Source organism: Sus scrofa, chromosome 14 (assembly GCF_054392235.1).
Source record: "Sus scrofa isolate SSC_HxYL_T2T_F1_AM1 chromosome 14, Sscrofa_HxYL_maternal_Yorkshire_Landrace_v2.0, whole genome shotgun sequence".
In the NCBI taxonomy this organism is placed as follows: domain Eukaryota; kingdom Metazoa; phylum Chordata; class Mammalia; order Artiodactyla; family Suidae; genus Sus; species Sus scrofa.
In genome coordinates this window covers 23,454,678-23,473,579 of record NC_139396.1, presented here as the reverse complement: position 1 = coordinate 23,473,579, position 18,902 = coordinate 23,454,678, and the positions used below count along the sequence as shown (strand labels likewise).

General features: G+C 44.6%; 1 protein-coding gene across 3 annotated transcripts; it reads left to right on the top strand.

Annotated features, from left to right (window-relative positions):
* Window positions 1–11,319: 11,319 nt before the first annotated feature.
* LOC146396408 (spermatogenesis-associated protein 31E1-like) lies at window positions 11,320–18,608 on the top strand. Of its 3 annotated transcripts, none has more exons than XM_084994547.1 (5): window positions 11,320–11,520; window positions 12,217–12,274; window positions 12,911–12,971; window positions 13,248–14,730; window positions 15,163–18,608. In XM_084994547.1, the coding sequence occupies exons 1-5, from the start codon at window positions 11,320–11,322 to the stop codon at window positions 18,544–18,546; spliced, it is 5,187 nt and encodes a 1,728-aa protein (XP_084850673.1). In that variant the 3' UTR covers window positions 18,547–18,608. The 3 variants fall into 3 exon arrangements, with proteins under 3 accessions (XP_084850673.1, XP_084850672.1, XP_084850671.1); XM_084994546.1 differs by having other exon boundaries at window positions 13,248–15,090; window positions 15,307–18,608; XM_084994545.1 differs by having other exon boundaries at window positions 13,248–18,608.
* Window positions 18,609–18,902: the final 294 nt, after the last annotated feature.

Genomic DNA, 18,902 nt, shown 5'->3' with positions numbered 1-18,902 from the left:
ACCCCACCCGAATGATGTCCTTTGTCAAGGCTCCCCATAGATCAAAACATGACTCCATTCATGTTTCTTCTTCATTCAGCAATTTTCTCCCTATAAATTATTTCTGCATGTTTTATTTAAATCTGGGAATACAGTTAACTTTACTCGCGTAATGGGAACAGATTTGTCATTAAATCCTCTGAAAGTTAGAATACTGTGAATAAAATATAATAGTATTTCTATTAGGAGTAATTTTTCCTGTAAGCCCCCAGGCAACAAATCCTGGAGAACAACTATGGAGGGACAGACTCCAGCAAGAATAAATGTCACATGCGTGATATAGAATACACAGAGCACAGCATCTGTGCAGGTTCTCTCTGACGAGCTGTGTTCTCTATAATTAGTCCTTGGAAGCCCAGGTTTTAACAACCAAAGGATTATGCATCTAATTACATAAATCTTAGCTACAGGAATAGTCAACCTCATACTGTTACCCGAAAAACTGGATTCACCTCTTGGTGGGTGTTGAGCCAAAAACAGAACCTAGGCAAAAAGCTAGAGAAGGAAGAATTTATTACTTGCAGCAAGTAAGGAGAACACGGGATCTCTCCCAAAGCAGTGTCTCCCCAAAGAGCAAAACAGGGGAAGTTTTAAGCTAAGGGTACATATATATATGCATGAAGGCGCTTGGGAGGTCATAGAGTCCAAACTTTAGTTGACTGACATCTCCAGGGTCGGAAAAGGTCAACAACCTTACCCTGCTTAGGTTTCAGTAGAGCCTAGGTTGAGGGCTTCAGGCTCATCTTTACCATTGAAACAGAACTGAGAGTCTTTACAACTGATACATTATCTTTGCTCTTGTTCTGTCTCTTGCCTGATAACAATCTGCATTCTTTTGTTTCTTAAAATTATTACTTCCCGAGACCTATTGGAGGGCAAGCACTGGGGGTGGGCTTAGATCACAAAATGGCTTAGGACGAAAATGGCTTCTCTTAGGAGTTCTTGTTGTGGCTCCGGGGTAACGAACTGGACTAGTATCCATGAGGACTCCAATTTGACCCCTGGCCTTGCTCAGTGGGTTAAAGGATCAGGCGTTGCCATGAGCTGTGGTGTAGGCCAGCAGCTACAGCTCCAGTTTGACCCATAGCCTGGGAACCTCCATATGCCGTGAGTGCAGCCCTAAAAAGACAAAAAAAAAAAAAGGCTTCACTTACATCAAGAAAGGCATCCCAGCTTCTCTTTCTGCACCCCTCCCGCCTACCACGTCCCCCCCTCACACACACTATCTGCTTACAATATTTCTTTCCAATTCAGCCCACTTCAACCCAGTGGGATTTCAGAGGAATGACACAGGTATCTAAGACAAAGCAAACTACAACTAAGAACTGGAAGCATAAAAGCAATACTGCATGGCATTTCCAAAAGTGCTTAATAAACATTTCCCATGATTGCACATAGATAAACACTTTTTCTGACATTCTGGCACAAACGGAATCAGAGAGCCTTAAAATTGAAAGGAAGTACAGAGTCAGCTGGCCAGAGTTCCACCCAATTCAAGCACAAGAGCCTCCAATATCGTCTTGCACCTGTCCACTGATGGCAGTAGCTGGGGCAGAAGCATACATGCAGGGAGAAGGGAGGTTCTACGACTTCCTTCAATCATGTCACAAGGAAGGATAACTTCACAGAATCAACTACATGAGTGTCCAGGAAAAAAAAGTTTTCCGTTTTATTTTATTTTATTTTTTTGTCTTTGGTCTTTTTAGGGCCACACTCGCACTTAGGGAGGTTCCCAAGTTAGGGGTCAAGTAGGAGCTGTAGCTGCTGGCCTACACCACAGCCACAGCAACTGGGGATCCAAGCAGCACCTGCAACCTACACCTCAGCTCACGGCAAGGAAAGATCCTTGACCCACTGAGCGAGGCCAGGGATCGAGTCAGCACCCTTATGGATACTAGTTGGGTTTGTTAACTATGGAACCACAACAGAAACTCCCTTTTAAAAAATTTTTATTAAGATATCTTGTACCTTTTAAACAAAATTTACAATCTTATGAAAGGGATAAAAGCTAAGTGAACTTTTCTTTACTCTTTGGGTGGTAGGAAGAAGGAAGCAGAGCTAAATATATCCTAAAAAAATTCTTTTTTAATTTAAAATTAAACTCAACATCTGGTTTTGACATAAGAATTTTTTACTGAGGTATAAATGACATAGAACACTCTATTAGTTTCAGGCATACAATTCAACGATTTGATATTTGTGTATATGAAATGATCATCACAGTAAGTCTACTTACCCATCACCATATATAGTCACAGAATATTTTTTTCTTTTTTGCTGTAATGAAACATTCTTCAGTTACTTTCGTCAATGTCTTATGCTTTTCAGTGTACAGGTCTTTCACCTCCATGGTTAAATTTATTTGTAGGTATTTTATTCTTTTGATGTACTTATAAGTGGGATTTTCTTAATTTCTTATTCTTTTTTTTTTTTTTTTTTGGTCTTTTTGCCATTTCTTGGGCTGCTCCTGCGGCATATGGAGATTCCCAAGCTAGGGGTTGAATCGGAGCTGTAGCTGCTGGCCTACACCAGAGCCACAGCAACGTGGGATCCAAGCTGCGTCTGCAACCTGCACCACAGCTCACGGCAACGCCAGATCCTTAACCCACTGAGCAAGGCCACGGATCGAACCCACCACCTCATGGTTCCTAGTCGGATTCGTTAACCACTGAGCCACGACAGGAGCTCCTTTAATTTCTTTTTCTAATAGTTCATCATTAATATGTAAAAAGGCAACCAATTTCTGTATATTCATTTTGTATTCTGCAAATTTACTAAAGTTGTTTATTAGTTCTAACAGTTTTTTTGGTGGAGTCTTTAGGGCTTTTATAGGTAATATCATGTCATTACAAATAGTGACAATTTCACTTCTTCCTTTCCAGCTAGATGCCTTTGTTTTCTTTGTCTTGCCTAATTACTCTGACCAGGACGTCTAATACAATATTGAGTAAAAGTGGCAAGAGTGAGCTTCCTTCTCTTCTTGCAGATCTTAGAGGAAAAGGCTTCATTAAGTATGATGTCATCCATAGGCTTGTCATATACGGCCTTTATTGTGTTATACTCAATTTGATTTTACTGCAAATAATTGAATCTAAAATAAACTATAAACATTTTAATGACGACCATCAAAAGTCTTTTTTAAATGAAAACAAAACTGAGTTCCTGTTGAGGCTCAGTGGTAACAAACCCGACTAGTATCCATGAGGATGCAGGTTTGATCCCTGGCCTTGCTCAGTGGGTTAAGAATCCGGCATTGCCATGAGCTGTAGGGTAGGTTACAGATGTGGCTCAGACCTGGCCTTGGTGGGGCTATGGCATAAGTCTGCAGCTGAAGCTCTGATTCGGCCCCTAGCCTGGGAACTTTCATATGCCACGGGTGCTGCCCTAAAAAGACACACACAAAAAAACCCCAAACCCCAAACTGAGAACTTGTAATAGTGTGATATGATTTCAAAATTTACCCTCTTAAGGGATAAGTTCATTCCATAATTTCAGTGGGGTTTTTTTGTTGTTGTTTGTTTTGCCTTTTGGCTTTTTTTTAGGCTGCAGTACTGATGAATGAAGTGCTTCCAACATGGAGAAATCTGGAAAACACACTGAGTGAAAGTAGCCAGTCATAAAGGACCATATATTATATGAGCTCATTGATATGAAATGTACAAAAGGACAAATCTATAGAGACAGAAAGTAGATAAGTGTTTGCTGAGGACTGTGGGGCATGGGAAACTTGTAAGCTAAAGGAAGAAAGATTTATTTTTTGGAGAAATAAGAATATCCTAAAATTGATTGTGGAGACCAATGCACAATTTTCTGAATGTACAATAAATAATTGAGTTGGGCACATCACATATATGAATTGTAGAGCAGGTGAATTCTATCTCAAAGTTGTTGTTAAAAAAAGAAGTCAGAAACTCTAGCAAAACATGGAATCCATTGATAGCTACTTTACTACAATTATTCCAGATAGAAGTCTAACAGGAAAACCAGAGTTAATAACCATAAGCGGCAGCATCAGGTAGTTATTGCCATAATAATGCTGTGAATCAACTGCAAATCTCGGTGGCCAACACTTCGGTACTGAACTCAGGCGTCTTGGGACCTCACTCTTGACTCAGCAGGTGTTCTGTTCTCCTGCTCACCTGTCTTGGGGAGCTGCTGTCTGCTGATTGAGAATGTTCCTGTCTGGGATGACTGGACTCAGGTCTCATTGTACAGCCAACAAGCCCAGGTACCTCTTACAACAGGGACACAGAAGCAAGAGAAGAAGCAGAAATAGACAAGTCTGAATTTCTTCATGTGTCACATCAGCTAGCGTTCCATTGACCAAAGCAAATCTCACGGACTTCCTTAGAATCAAGAGTCAGGAGAACAGATTCTGCCTCTTTAGTAGAGGGAACTGAAAAGCCATGTGGCAGAGAGGGTGAATCCAGGAGGGTGAAAAATGTGGAACACTGAGGCCTCCTCAGTCTCTGCCTAACACAGGGTATTTGCAATGGAAAAAATCAGAAATGAAATATTTCCTATCTTAGTTCCCATCGAGGCTCAGTGGTTAACGGGTCCGACTAGGAACCATGAGGTTGTGGGTTCGATCCCTCACCTCACTCAGAGGGTTAAGGATCCGGCGCTACCATAAGCTGTGGTGTACGTCGAAGATGTTGCTCAGATCTGGCATTGCTGCGGCTGTGGCGTAGGGCAGCGGCTACAGCTCTGATTAGACCCCTAGCCTGGGAACCTCCACATGCCACAGGTACAGCCCTAGAAAAGAAAAAAAAAAAAAAATCCTATCTTCCAGCTTCGCTTTCTCCTTATTTTCACTTAAAATCATATCAGAAACTTTGAAACGTCTTGCTTTCTTTTGGTTTCATCTTGATTTAGATAATAGAAACATTTAACATTTTTGTAATTTAGTTCAAATAATGGCTGCATGATTCAAGCAGATTTAAAAGCAAATAGCATCTAATTTATAACAGCAAATTCTGATATAAATGTCACTGGATGATACTGGGAGGATGTGACATGAACTTGATGACTTGCTTTTTAATTATGGGAAATTTTGGCTTTTGCGAATATAACTACTTTTAAAAATGCTTGTCTAGATGTTCTTTCCTTATCACAGAAATACCTGCTTGTATCTACAAATATAATTGGCATAGAGAAGTGTTCATAACAACCTCCCACAGACACACACACACACACACACACACACACACACACACACTCCCATTGCTCTATTGCTATGTCATCAACATAACTGATAATAACTGCCTTTCTTCATGTCCACACACACATTTATAGGATTAGGCTCATTTTCTTTGTATTGTAATTACAATGTCATGTTATTCTGCAACGTGCACTCCCAAGTTAAAATTTTGCATTTGCATTTTTCATTTTCAGAGAGTGGTTTCACTTGTGGAAAATGAAATCCTATTTTTGCCTGTCAGTCTAAAACCACTCTGAATCCTAAATTGGTATCCTATGGTAAACCTTTAGACCTCTTTATTTGTTGTAACATTGTCTACAGGGTGGACTATATTAGTTACATTAATTACGTAACAAAAGCCCACCTTAATAAATTCAGTATGTTTTTAATCAACAGGCATAAATCCCAAGAAAGAAAGGACGATATCATTATAGAGTTAAAGAACAAAAGGCAGTAGCATTGGTGTTTTGGGGGAGGTTGTTTGTGTTTGTTTTATGAATGATTTAAAAGAGTGCCTTGAAATGGGAATCTAAAGATGCTCCTGTATTTGGAGGCTTCAGTAATTGTACCTGCCAGGAAATAGACCAGAGTGTTGCCTCTCACTTACTGCCCCCTTTCGTGTGTTTCAATTACAGGGAAGGTTAATGGTGCTGAACAGCTGATGTTTGAAGGCACCTTTCATTATCTTCCACGTCAGGAAGTCCCCGGAGCCCATTACCTTCCCTCAGTGTTTATGGGGAAAGACACAGGGTTCTCTCACACACCAGAGAACATGAGAACTGACTTCTCACAGCCTAGCAGAACTTTGCCAATGTTTTCTGGAAAACAATCCTGACCCTTTCAGATCCAGCCTGGAAGGCAACTTGAACTTAATACAAACATCATTTTTTTTTTTTTTTTTTTTGCTTTTTAGGGCCGTACCTGTGGCATATGGATGTTCCCAGGCTAGGGGTCGAGATGGGGCTGCAGCTGCCAGCCTACGCCATAGCCACAGCAATAGCAACAAGGGATTGATCATAGCCTAGGCCACTAAATAAGTCTTAATCAATTTAAGAGGACCAAAATTACATCAAGCATCTTTTTCAACCACAATGATATGAAAATAAAAATCAATTACAAGAAGAAAATCGAAAAATTCACAAAAATGTGAAAAGTAAACTACATGCTACTGAACGACCAGCGAGTCAAAGAAGAAATAAGATAAATTAAAAATACATTGAAACAAATTAAAATGGAAATACAACATATCGAAACTCTGAGATGAAGAAAAACCAGGTCTAAGAAGGAAGTTCACAGCAAAAACTGCCTACCTCAAAAAAGAAAAATAATCTCAAATGAATTAGCTTAACATTACACCTCAAGGAACTAGAAAAAGAGAAACAAATGAACCTGAATCACAATATTAGTAGATGGAAGAAAATAAGAAAGATTAGAGCAGAAATAAATAAAATAAGAGACTAAAAAGATAACAGAAAATATCAGTAAAACCAAAAGCTTATTCTTTAAAAAAATAAATAAAACTGACAACCCTTTAGCTAGACTCATTTAAAAAAAAAAAAAGAGGACTCAAACAAAATCAGAAATTAAAGGAGTGATATAACAACTGATACCACAGAATACAAAGGATAATTTGATTACCATGAACAATTATATGCCTATAAATTTGACGACCTAGAATAAATGAATAAATTCCTAGAAACATACATCTTACCAATACTAAAACATACAGAATCAGAAAGCCTGAATGGACTGCTTACCAGTAATGAAACTGAATCAATAATCAAAAAACAAAAGTTGTGGCAGGCAGCTTTACCTGGTGAATTCTACCAAACATTCAAAAAAGAATACCAATACTTCTCAAACTCATCAAAAAAAAAATAATAATAATAACAATAATAGTAATAATAATAATAATAGGAGTTCCCATTGTGGCTCAGCAGAAACAAATCTGACTAGTATCCATGAGGATGCTGGTTCAATCCCTGACCTCACTCATTGGGTTAAGGATCTGGCATTGCCATGAGCTGTGGTGTAGGTCACAGATGCAGCTCAGATCTAGTGTTACTATGGCTGTGGTATAGGCCAGCAGCAACAGCTCTGATTCAACCTCTCGCCTGGGAACTTTCATATGCCGTGGGTACGGCCCTAAAAAAAGAGACACACACACAAAACAAAATAGAAGAGGGATTACGTCCAAATGTATATTATGAGACGAGCATTACCCTGATACCAAAAGGAGACGACGACAGCAAAAGGGAAAAAATGCAGTCCTATATCACTGACAAACATAGATGCAAAAAGCCTCAACAAACTGAATCAGAAAGAAACAGACAATCTGAACAGACTGATTACTAGTAGTGTAATTGGAATAGTAATCAAAAATCCAAAGTTGCCACAATATATTACCCAAAATTTCTAGCGTTCAATAGTAAGTTGTAAGACATGAAAAGAAACAAGAAAATGTGTCCATACTATGGTGGAAAAAAAAAAAATCAATAGAAACTGTAAGTATTCCCAGACATCATGTTTATCAAACAAAGAATGCAAATCAGCTACTTTGAGTTACGGTTAAAGAACTAAAGTTGGCCTCCTCCACTTTAACTCGCTAATTGACTCCAGTCACTAGTTATCCCCCCAAAGAAGCTTGTTTATGCTCTAGTTTGGTGACTGCCACCTGATGGTTGGGTCCCTGAACTACCTGGCTCTGATAGCCACCAGGGTTTGTATTCACCAGTCCCATAGAACAGTGGCAAATAAAGAAGCAGTTTTTAACCCTGGGCTCAGAGCGGAAGGTGAAGATGGAAACACTTATCTTTTGGTCCTTTCCTGAAAATGGTCTATTTGCAAACTTTATTTATGTATTTGTGTATTTTTGTCTTTTTAGGGCCACATCCACGGCATATGGAGGTTGCCAGGCTAGGGGTTGAATCAGAGTTGCAGCTGCTGGCCCATGTCACAGCACAGCAACGCCAGATCAGAGCCATATCTGTGACCTACACTGCAGCCCACGGCAACGCTGGATCCTATTTGCATACTTTACAACTTACTGCAAGTATCAAGTTTGTCATTCAACATCCTTCTGTGACATGACTGAGAGGCCCTCAAGAAGCTAAAGAATCCTGTACCTATCCCATGCCCCCTTCCTCAAGCCTACCTCAAGTTGCTAGTATGCCCCTACAAGAAGTTTGTCTACACATGTCCCCAGCTTTTGTGGCTACTGTCCAAGGAACAGGTCACTAGACCCACTGGCTTTAATAGCCAGTGGGGCTTGCTTTCATGAGTCCCACAGAACAGTAACAAACAAAGAAGCTATTCTTAATGAGCAGAGGAATAACCCTTCCTACCTCCTCACAACTATACACATACAGAAGGAACAGGCAAAATTGTTAATCTTCCCATATATTCCTGGAAGGGGCCTAAATACACACTTTCCCAGCTTCCAACCAACCTGCATCCAGGTGCTGACTGTGATCCTTCCTTTGGGGACACTGATGAGCCCTGGCACATCCTCAACTACTGAGCGGTCCCAAGAACAAAGAAGGTGGCTTGAACAATCACAAAGGTTTGAGAGAGAATCAAGAACCCAAGCTGGGCTGGTTGACAAATTTCATCTTTTACGTGAAACCACTCGGTCACAACTGGGAGAACTGGCTATTTTATCTGAAGTGCAAATAAATAAATAAACAAACAAACAAAAAACACAGAGAGTGAAGGAAAAGTAAAAAAACAGAGGATTATGTTCCAAACAAAATAAAAAGATTAAAGCTCCAGAAACAGACTTTATTGTTATGGAGAGAAGTGATTTACCTGATACAGAGTTTAAAATGATAGTTATAAAGATACTCACCAAGGTCAGGAGAAGAATGCATGAACAAAGCAGAAATTTCCATGAAGAGATAGAAATATTAAAAAAAAAAAAAAAGAAAGAAATCACAGACCTGAGGAATACAACATTTAAACTAAAAAAATTGATAGAGGGGTTCAACCACAGACTAGTGGAAGAAAGAATTGGCAAACCTGAGGACAAAACAGTGAAATTCACCTAATCAGAGAAAAAGCAAAAAGAGAAAAGAATGAAAAATAGTGAAGAGAGTAAGGACCTCAACTATGGGACACTATCAAGTGGACCAACGATACGCATCATAGGGGGATCCCAGGAGGCAAAGAGTCAGAGAAAGGGGCAATAAGTATATTCAAAGAAACAATACCCAACAAAGCTGTCCCTCAGAATGAAAGGAGAGAGAATTTTCCAGACAAGCAAAAGCTAGAAGAGTTTATCACCGCTAGATCAACATTACAAGAAATGTTAAAGGGAGTTCCACAGCTGAAGTGAAACGATGCTGATTAGTAAAAGAAAAATATATCAAAATATAAAACTCATTGGGACAAGTAAATATACAGTTAAATTCAAAATACTCTAATATTGTAATAGTGATGAGTAAAGCATTTATAACATATCCCTTATAACTCAATATATCCCTACAATTCCAGTATGAAGGTCAAAAAGATAATAGTATTAAAAGTAACTATAACTACAAAAAGAACTAAAAGGAAGCCATGTTTAAAGAATTAGATGAAGATATTACAATAATAAGTCAACAAATAGAGAAACTCAATGAAGAGATACAAATTATTTTTTTTAAAAAGGAACCAAATGTAAATTCTGGGCTTGTAAACTACAATAACTGAAGTGAAAAATGGCTTAAAAGTGTTCAACAGCACATTTGAGATGGCAGAAGAAAGAATCTGTTAACTGGAAGATGGAGTAATAGAAATTAATTCAATGTAAAAAACAATAAGAGTTTTAGGGGGAAAAATGAGCTATGGGACACCATAAGCACATCAACATATGTGGAAAGAAAGGAGAGAAAACGGAGGAAGAAAGAATACTTGTAGACATAATGGCTAAAAAGTTACCAAATTCAATAGAAAATATTAATCCACCAAACCAAAGTTCACTTCTAATAAAATAAAAGAAAGCACATACACTCTATAACACATCGTAGTCAAACTGTGGAACCACAAAAGAAAAATCTCTAAAGAAGCAAGAGAGAAACTGTTCTCCATGTATGAGGGGCCCGCATAAAATTAATCACGGACTTCTACTCAGCAACAATAGATGGAGGGCTGCCAGAGGATATATGCAAAGAGGGGAAAAAAACTATCAACCAAGAATTCCATGGCGAGAAAATCTATCCTTTAAAAAAGCGAGCAGGATAAAAATATTCCCAGATAATCAAAAGACTGGGAGAGTTTTCTGTTAGCAGTCCAAGTGATAACAATTACCAAAGGAAGACACTTGAACAGAAAAATAAACAAACCTGATTCTTAGATTTGAAAACACTGGATTGATTTGTTGAAGGATGTATGTATATCCACACTGAATGTTCCAAAAGCTGTGAGGGCAGTTTCTTGATTTCAGAAACAAAGGATGCTGGAAGCTTATGAAGTGTTTACTTTGAAGGTCTATCTCACTTCCTTTTATGCTTTATAACTTTGTAAATTTTGAATAACTGTTAATTTAATATTTAAGTCCCCACAGCTGAATGGAGGGAGGGTTAACTGAATTTTTAAAAAATTTAATGTTTTTGAGATTCACATGGAGAAAGAAATATGAAAAAAAATGTGAATTCTATCTCTGGGTTGAGGCGGGGCACAAGCATACGTGGAAAATATGGAGTCATACTAGGGCATCTTGAGAGTAAAATTTCCTGGAAATTAACCAAACTTCCAGAGACGACTCCAGATTTTTAAAAGCTGTTGATGGAGCTCCAGGAGAGATCTCAAAAGAACCAAGTAGTATCTGAGATCCAAGTGGAGTTAATAGAAAAATGACTAATGTCTGTCTCTAACATGGTGAGAAAGTGGTATTAAAAGGCTCAGAGAAGGGTGGGTGAATGGAGCTATAGGGCTGGGAGGTTAGGGAGGGGCCCTGGTTGACTAGGGAGGGGCCGCCTCCTCTGTTGCCCCCTCCCCGCCCGCCCAGGGGCCCTTTGTGACCAGATCAAGCTCTGTGATGTCGGCCTGGGTATATAGTCCCAGAGGACACTCCCTGCACTCAGTCACCTAAGAACAGCAGTATGATTCAGACAGTGAAGAATTCTCTTATTTATATGAAAAATGCTTTCAATATCTGGGTGAATTCCAGTGCCAGATCCTTGGCAATTGAAACCATCCTCGCCTTCCTGTGTGGACTGGGGCTCTATGTCCTATTACTTCCCCTCTTCCAGGGTAATCCATCCTTACCACCATCTAGGAACACACATGGAAACATCAGGAGGGTAAGGAATCCCCAAGCACATGAGATTCTTTCCTCTTTCCTGTTATTTTCTCTTTTTTCTGAAGCAACTAGAGAGACTCCTGACATGGGAAAGAATAGGACATCTATTCTCAGGAAACAACACACACCATCCCTCTAGGGACAAGCCAGGCCCGACAGGGGAAAGAGTGGGCGTTGGGATTTCTGGCCAAAGATCTCAGACCAGGTGTCCCAGGAGGGGGAGAGGGCTCCAGGGCTAGATCCAAATGCAGTGACCAGCGGCCAAGGACTGGATACTAAGAGTTCAATCTCAGCCACAGGTTAAGCCCCCGAGCACTGGTTCACCGGCCATGATCAAGTGCCTTGAACAAGGGCTGATCCGAGGGCAGTGCTGAGGCCCTGGGAGCCTCTGAGCGGGAGCTCCACTGGGGCCCCAGCCTCAGGGAACAGACCTACCTGACAGAGCTCTGAGAAGGTGTGTTTCTTGAACAGAGACGGAAGAAATCCAGAGTAGATCTCACATAGAAAATCCCTCACTGTGTTCTTCAAGGAAGGAACAGAAAATATTTGTATCTGCCCTAAAAATGAGTGAAAGAAAAGAAAAACCACTGTTAGTTAAAAGTAGAAAGCCCTATTATGCCTGGACATGGAGGGTCAGATGCTTGTCTAGAGAAGGGAGAGTGAGAGGAACCAGCCCTGCCTTTTCTCTGTCTCTCAGCCTCAAATGGAGCCTAGGGGGAGGAGGAGGAGTAGAAAGAAAAACGGTGCCTTGAAAGGTAAGCTTCCGCGTTCAGCCCTGCGTTCCCATCTCTCTCAGCCCTGAAGGCCCAGCTCCATGGTCTCTGAGGATGCCAGTGGCAGGGCATGTCCCTCAGGAAACAGAACCCTCAGGGAGGTTCCTGGGAAGGAGATCAGAACACAGATTTTTCCCAGATTCCTCCCAGATTCCACGTGCATAATGAAGCTGTGAGGGGCCTGGGAAAGGGTGTGACTCAGCAGGGCATGTGGGCTGTGTTGGACCACTAGTGGATCGGGACTATTAGACTAATCATTACTATTATTGGCACTATTGGACTAATAATGCCTGGTGGGACCTCCAGCTTGGACTGAGAACAAGATGTTTCACATGGCCGGGATTCCTCTGTGAGGTCTCCCTGCCCCCTTCCAGCCCCCCCCCCCCGACCCCCAACCCCGGGGTGGTTGCAAGGGGCAGAAAGAGGTAACAGATATGGAAGCACTTTGCAAATGATAAACCCATTTGTGAGCTTCTCCATCACTGTCAGGATTCGTGTGGCCTTGGACGCTGGTGCTTGGGCGCCAGTCTCCCAAAAGTGTCCCCTAAAGGGACCAGCCTCCTGTGAAACACTCATGCCCCTGCCTTCACCACCGTGACCCAGTATCCTGATTTCCAGCATGCAGAGACTGCCTGGAAGAGCTGAAAGAGGTTCGGGGCCTAATTTCACACCTGCAGAGGTAAAAAATCTTTCTCTCCTGGGTTCTCCTTCTTTCCAGAGCCCAGGGTGTGACCCCAGGGCTGCAGGAAGCCTGGGGCTGACCTGGGAGGGGGAGCCATGGCAGCGGGGTTCAGCTCAAACCCCAAGGTGAGGGACAGCAGGTGCATTGTGAAGTCAACATGGGGGTGTGGGGGGGGAGCGGGGCGTGGCCACATATGCCCACCCCTGCCTGGCCTGCCCAGCCCTCTGGCCCCATTGGTTCCTGGCTGCAGCTTGTGCCTCTTGTCTCCTGCAGTCACCTGGGGAGGTTCACTAACAAGGACAGCTTTCATCAGCTCTCCTGTCAAGACCCCCCTGGCGAGGTGTGCCAAGCAGCGCCCACTGGAGCCCAGCAGCCATGCAGGGGGCCTGCAGAAGAGGCTGCTCCTGCCATGTCCCAGGCATCTCTGACCAAGTGGCCTCCACATCAGGCCTCTACCCTTTCATTAGGCTCAAAGACCTCCACCATTTCCGTTCACTCACGTTCATCCCTGAGTGCCTCTCAACCACCAGAGCCCCTCCTTCCCCTGGACAGCCCTTCACCCCAGCCACTTGCTCCTTCCTCTTCCCCACCACACCCCCCTGAGGCAGGCACCTGCCCTCCACCTCTGACAGCCTCCTCTGGCCCACCACCACCAGACTCCGCTCTGAGTCTCAATCAGCATGACCCCAAGGCACTCCCACTCAGCACCATCCCACGCAGCTCGTCTCCGCTCGCCTCTGGGAGACCAGCCATCTCAGGCAATGGCCGCTCAAACTGTCCTATTTCAGCCCTGTCTTGGTGGCAGATGGCTGCCAAAGCCTGGAGCCTCTCCACCTTGACACGGTTTGAGTCCCGGCAAGAGCACCTTCCCCATCACCCACCGGAGACCCCTTTCTGGGTAGACACCTCAAACAGACAGGTAGAGGCTGCTAGCCTCTCTTTTGTCAACCCGAATGTCCAGAAGCTTCTGGAAATATTAATTAGCAAGAGAGTAGAGCTGAAAATTTGGAAGAAAAAAGAAAAGGAGGAGGGGTCAGACTACCACCTGAATTCTTTGGGGAAGACGTTCAAGTCCCTAGGTGGCCAGCAGGACAGCAAGGGTCAGCAACATTTCTGGAGCATAAAAGGCAAACCAGAACAGCTGCTTGGTTCTGAGATGCCACCACATCGTGCCAGTTTAGGGGACCATTTACAGAAGAAATGCAGTCAGCTCTTCTGGGGTCTCCCCTTTCTGCACAGTGAGTCTCTGGTGGCGACTCTCACAGTAGCTGGTTCCCCTCTGGAGTTACCTCCTGTGTTATTCAATGAATGCTCCACGGCCAAACCACTTGAAATTCAAACTAAAGTAACTTCACATCCATCATTGGCTCAGCCCTTGCCCCATCCTGGGGCCCGGGCTCGACCTCAACTTTTGCCTCCAACCATGCCACACTATCAGCCCTCAGCTCTGGCTAACATGGAGACCCAGGCCCAACCCCAAACCTTTACTCCAACCATGCCACAATGTCACACCCCACCTCTGCCTAGCATGAAAATCCAGGCCCGACCCCAAACTTTGACTGCAACCATGCCACAACATCAACCCCCACCACTGGCTAACATGAAGATCCAGGCCCAACCCCAAACTTTGACTGCAACCATGCCACAACGTCAACCTCCACCACTGGCTAACATGGACATCCAGGCACGACCCCAAACTTTGACTGCAACCATGCCACAACGCCAATCCCCACCACTGGCTAACATGGACATCCAGGCCCGACCCCAAACCTTTACTCCAACCATGCCACAATGTCACACCCCACCTCTGCCTAGCATGAAAATCCAGGCCCGACCCCAAACTTTGACTGCAACCATGCCACAACGCCAATCCCCACCACTGGCTAACATGGACATCCAGGCCCGACCCCAAACTTTGACTGCAACCATGCCACAACGCCAATCCCCACCACTGGCTAACATGGACATCCAGGCCCGACCCCAAACTTTGACTGCAACCATGCCACAACGCCAATCCCCACCACTGGCTAACATGGACATCCAGGCCCGACCCCAAACTTTGACTGCAACCATGCCACAACGTCAACCTCCACCACTGGCTAACATGGACATCCAGGCCCGACCCCAAACTTTGACTGCAACCATGCCACAACGTCAACCTCCACCACTGGCTAACATGGACATCCAGGCCCGACCCCAAACTTTGACTGCAACCATGCCACAACGCCAATCCCCACCACTGGCTAACATGGACATCCAGGCCCGACCCCAAACTTTGACTGCAACTATGCCACAACGTCAACCTCCACCACTGGCTAACATGGAGATCCAGGCACAACCCCAATCTTTGACTCCAAACATGTGCCAGTTTCACCCCCTACCTCTGGCTCACATGAAGACTGAGGACCAACCCCAACCGTTAACTCCAACCATACGCCAATGTCAACCCTCACCTCTGGCTCAGTTCCAGAACCAGGCCCGACCCCAACCTTTGATTCCAATGATGTCCCATTTACAACCCCCACTGGCTCACATGGAGACCCAATCCATACCCTTGATTCCAACCATGCCTCAATGTCAGCCCCCACATCTGGCTCATATGGAGACACAGGCTCAACCCCAAACCTTGACTCCAATCATGTCCCAATTTCAATGCCCACTAGTTCACGTGGAAATCCCGGCCCAGCCCCAACCCTTACCTCCAACCATATCTAAATGTCAACCCTCATCTCTGGCTCAGTTGGACACCCCTGCCCATCTCACACCCTCTCTCCAAAACATACCATCTTCTTCTCAACCCCAGGTTAGATACAGTGAAGTATCTTTCCCTACAGTCCAAAATGAGTCACAATCTTTCATCCCAAATGCAATCCGAAGTCTAGAATGTCACTTTCTGAAAAAGCAACTAGAAAAAGGAAAGACCTTACCCTCCTTGGTTAAAAAATCTCAGCAAGTCTTTAACCAAGTTCTTCCCAATATTTCCCAAGACAACAAGGCTCCCCAGGCCTACAGCCCTGTCTCTGTCCCTCCTAGGGCTTTGATCAGCCCTGAGGTTCGGGAGAAATTAGAACAACACCTTTTGAAAAGATTCATGCAGCAACAAAGCGGTCTGCCCTATAGAATCCAAGTGTCTCAGAAATTGATGCAGTCTCAGGACAAGCCCCCAGGACCTTGTCAGACACAGGGCAAGAAAGGACCCTCAAGGCTCTCTGCATTTGTGGACAAAAGCAGCCAAAGTGCACAGAAGATGGGGTTCAGGTGCTCAGCAAGTATCCCAGCAGGAAGAGACCTGGGCCAAGATGTAGGGCAAAGCGTAGGGAAGATCCTAAAAGACCTGTACATGGCCTCAGCTAGCCCTTTGATGAAGGTTGCAAGAGTGAAGACTGAGTCAGTAAGAGGCTTGGGCCTAGAAAAGAATCATCCAGAAAAAACCCTAGGAGTCTTTTTGGGCAGGAAGGCCGAGCAAATCTGCAAGGGTCAGATCCCTATGGACGTTCATCATTCCAGGCTTGCTGCCAACCGTGTCCATGACTTTCCTGGAAAGTCCAATGTTTATAAAGGAACAATAAATCCAAACTCTTCCCGGGATCAGGAACCCTACCTGATTGTCTCCCATGAATCTTTTGTCCTCAGTCCATGCATTCAGCAGGTGCTAGAAGCACATATTATCAAGTTTCGGATGAAGCACAATTGGGGCCTACTCCTGAAGGTCCTGAAGTTCATAAATCTCTTGAAGTTGAAAAAGGCTCACCCCATAGACCTTCCAGGGTCCAACAGGGAAGTCACCTGTAAATCTGAGGAACAGTCTAAAGCCCAGCTAAGCAAAGTCTTAGAAAAACCTCCTGAGCCACACCTGAGAGAGGAAATAACAACAGAATCTGGTTCCATCCTGGTGAGTCCCCTCCCTGCCCCCTCCCCTGAGAGTAAGGAAATCCAGGGGGCCCCAGTTGTGCCCCCACCTGGCAATGTCCCTAAACCTGCAGAGGCTCCTCTGACTGAACAGAAGCTCCCGCCACCCTCTCTGACCCCCACATCCAGCTTCGTGAGCAGAATCTGGCACAGTGAATCTGTCATGGGGGTTGGGAAAGGCAGCCTGGAGAACCTAGAGCCCAGTCCACATCCAGCAATGGCTGGGAATGAGCCCAGGGAGGAGGCTGGGAGACGGCCCTCCCTAGATTCCTGCTCTAGCGTGACAGTAGTGGACCTCGATGCACAGCCCCCATCTTTGGGGGAGAGTGATCCTGCTTGGAGACGTGCTTTGAAATCTAGTGTGACAGTCAACTCCCACATCTTTAATGTCAATCGGAAGAGCTCGAGGTCTCCAGGATCCAATAAAAGCGCCTCATCCCGTGCAAAGTCTGGTGCCTCAAGTCCAGGAGATCAATACATTGATACATGGTTTCGTAAGCTGGAGTTCCAAGGGTTCCCAAACTCGCAGAAGCAGGCTCCAGATGTGCTTCTTCAAGACTGTGAAACGGGTGTCCTTTTCGAAGACTGCACCACTCATATGCTTCTTAAAGACTATCACCCGGATATGTACCAGGCCGAAGACATCTTGACTTCTCAGGAGTCTGTGTCTTGTTCCCCATCTTTGTCCAGTGGAGACACTTCCATTTCCCAGCTGCTCTATGACCGCGGATCCAGTGGAGGGAGCAGCCAGGGGCAGCAGGAGCCCCTGAGATGGAAGGCCCAATACAAGAGCCCAAGTAAGAAGTTTGTCATCACCACTGAGAGAGAAAATTATAAGAGACCCAAACTAGGACAGTATAGAAAAGGGTTGGCAGAACGGAGGGCCCACCAGGCCCGTGAGACGAGCCACCCTAGCCAGAAAAAGGAATCCGTAGAGTCCCTAAAAAGCAGGTCCCTCCAGTTAATGCTGAAGAAGGGACAGCCTCCTTCAGAAAGCCACTTCCGAAAAAGAATGAAGCGTATTCTGCAGTGGATTTTCCCCAGTAAAGACAAAGAACCACAAGCCCCCCCACCGAAAGACAAGCCTGCCGTAGCTGCTGCCCAGAGCCAGGGACGGGTCAAAAGCAGACTGTTTATGGATAGCGGAGCAGCGGAGGCTCAGGCCCTCATGACTGCTGTTGGCCGAATCCTGGAGGAGAAGGTGGCGCTTCACCACGGACCTCATGCCTCAAGGTTAAATTTGTACCAAGGAGAACTCCAGGCGCCTTTAGGTCCGCATTACTGCTACCATAGATACCTCTCCTACGAAGAGCAAAGGAGAGTGATGAGAGATACACCCTGTGATCATCAAGTCACCCCCAAGGGCCACAGCTGTCCCAACAAGAGTGAGTGGACCCATCACAGGGACAGCAAGTGGGCCTTCTCACATAGGGAGCCAGGGCCTCCAGGCACACCCTACTGGCATGGACCAAGAGTGACCAGTGTCCCAGGCCGCCCCCTCCACTGTCCAAGGCACTGTCTCCTTGGGAAATACACCGCTTCCCTTCAATCAGAACAGGCTTGTCAGAGCTTCCCTGGTAGGACCACTCTCCACCAAGGAAAAATGCACACCGTGCAGAGGAAAACTTACTTCTCTCATGTAAGCACATCCTCAGTGTGCTAACAACTTCTTCCTACCAGAGTTTTTCGTGTTTCCCAAAATAAACGTTTTTTTTTTTCTCCTGAGAGGTGGCGGTTTCTGTCTGTGCCTGCGGGGGGAAGGGGTGGGGTCAGGGTCCACTTTTCCCAGGTGTCTGCTTTGGCTTCTAGAAGGGACAGGGCCATAGAGGGAGGCTGGCCCCAGCGTGGAATACCTGCCCCCAGTTCCCTTGTTGCACCTTGAAGCTCCCCTAATACCAGCTTTACAGAAACAAGAGATAGCACTCAGGACATGGCAGGGGAACACAACCTGTAAGACTTGCCCCCACGCCAGCATCTGGCTCAGCCATCCTCTCCTGCTTTCTGTCTACCTTGAACTTG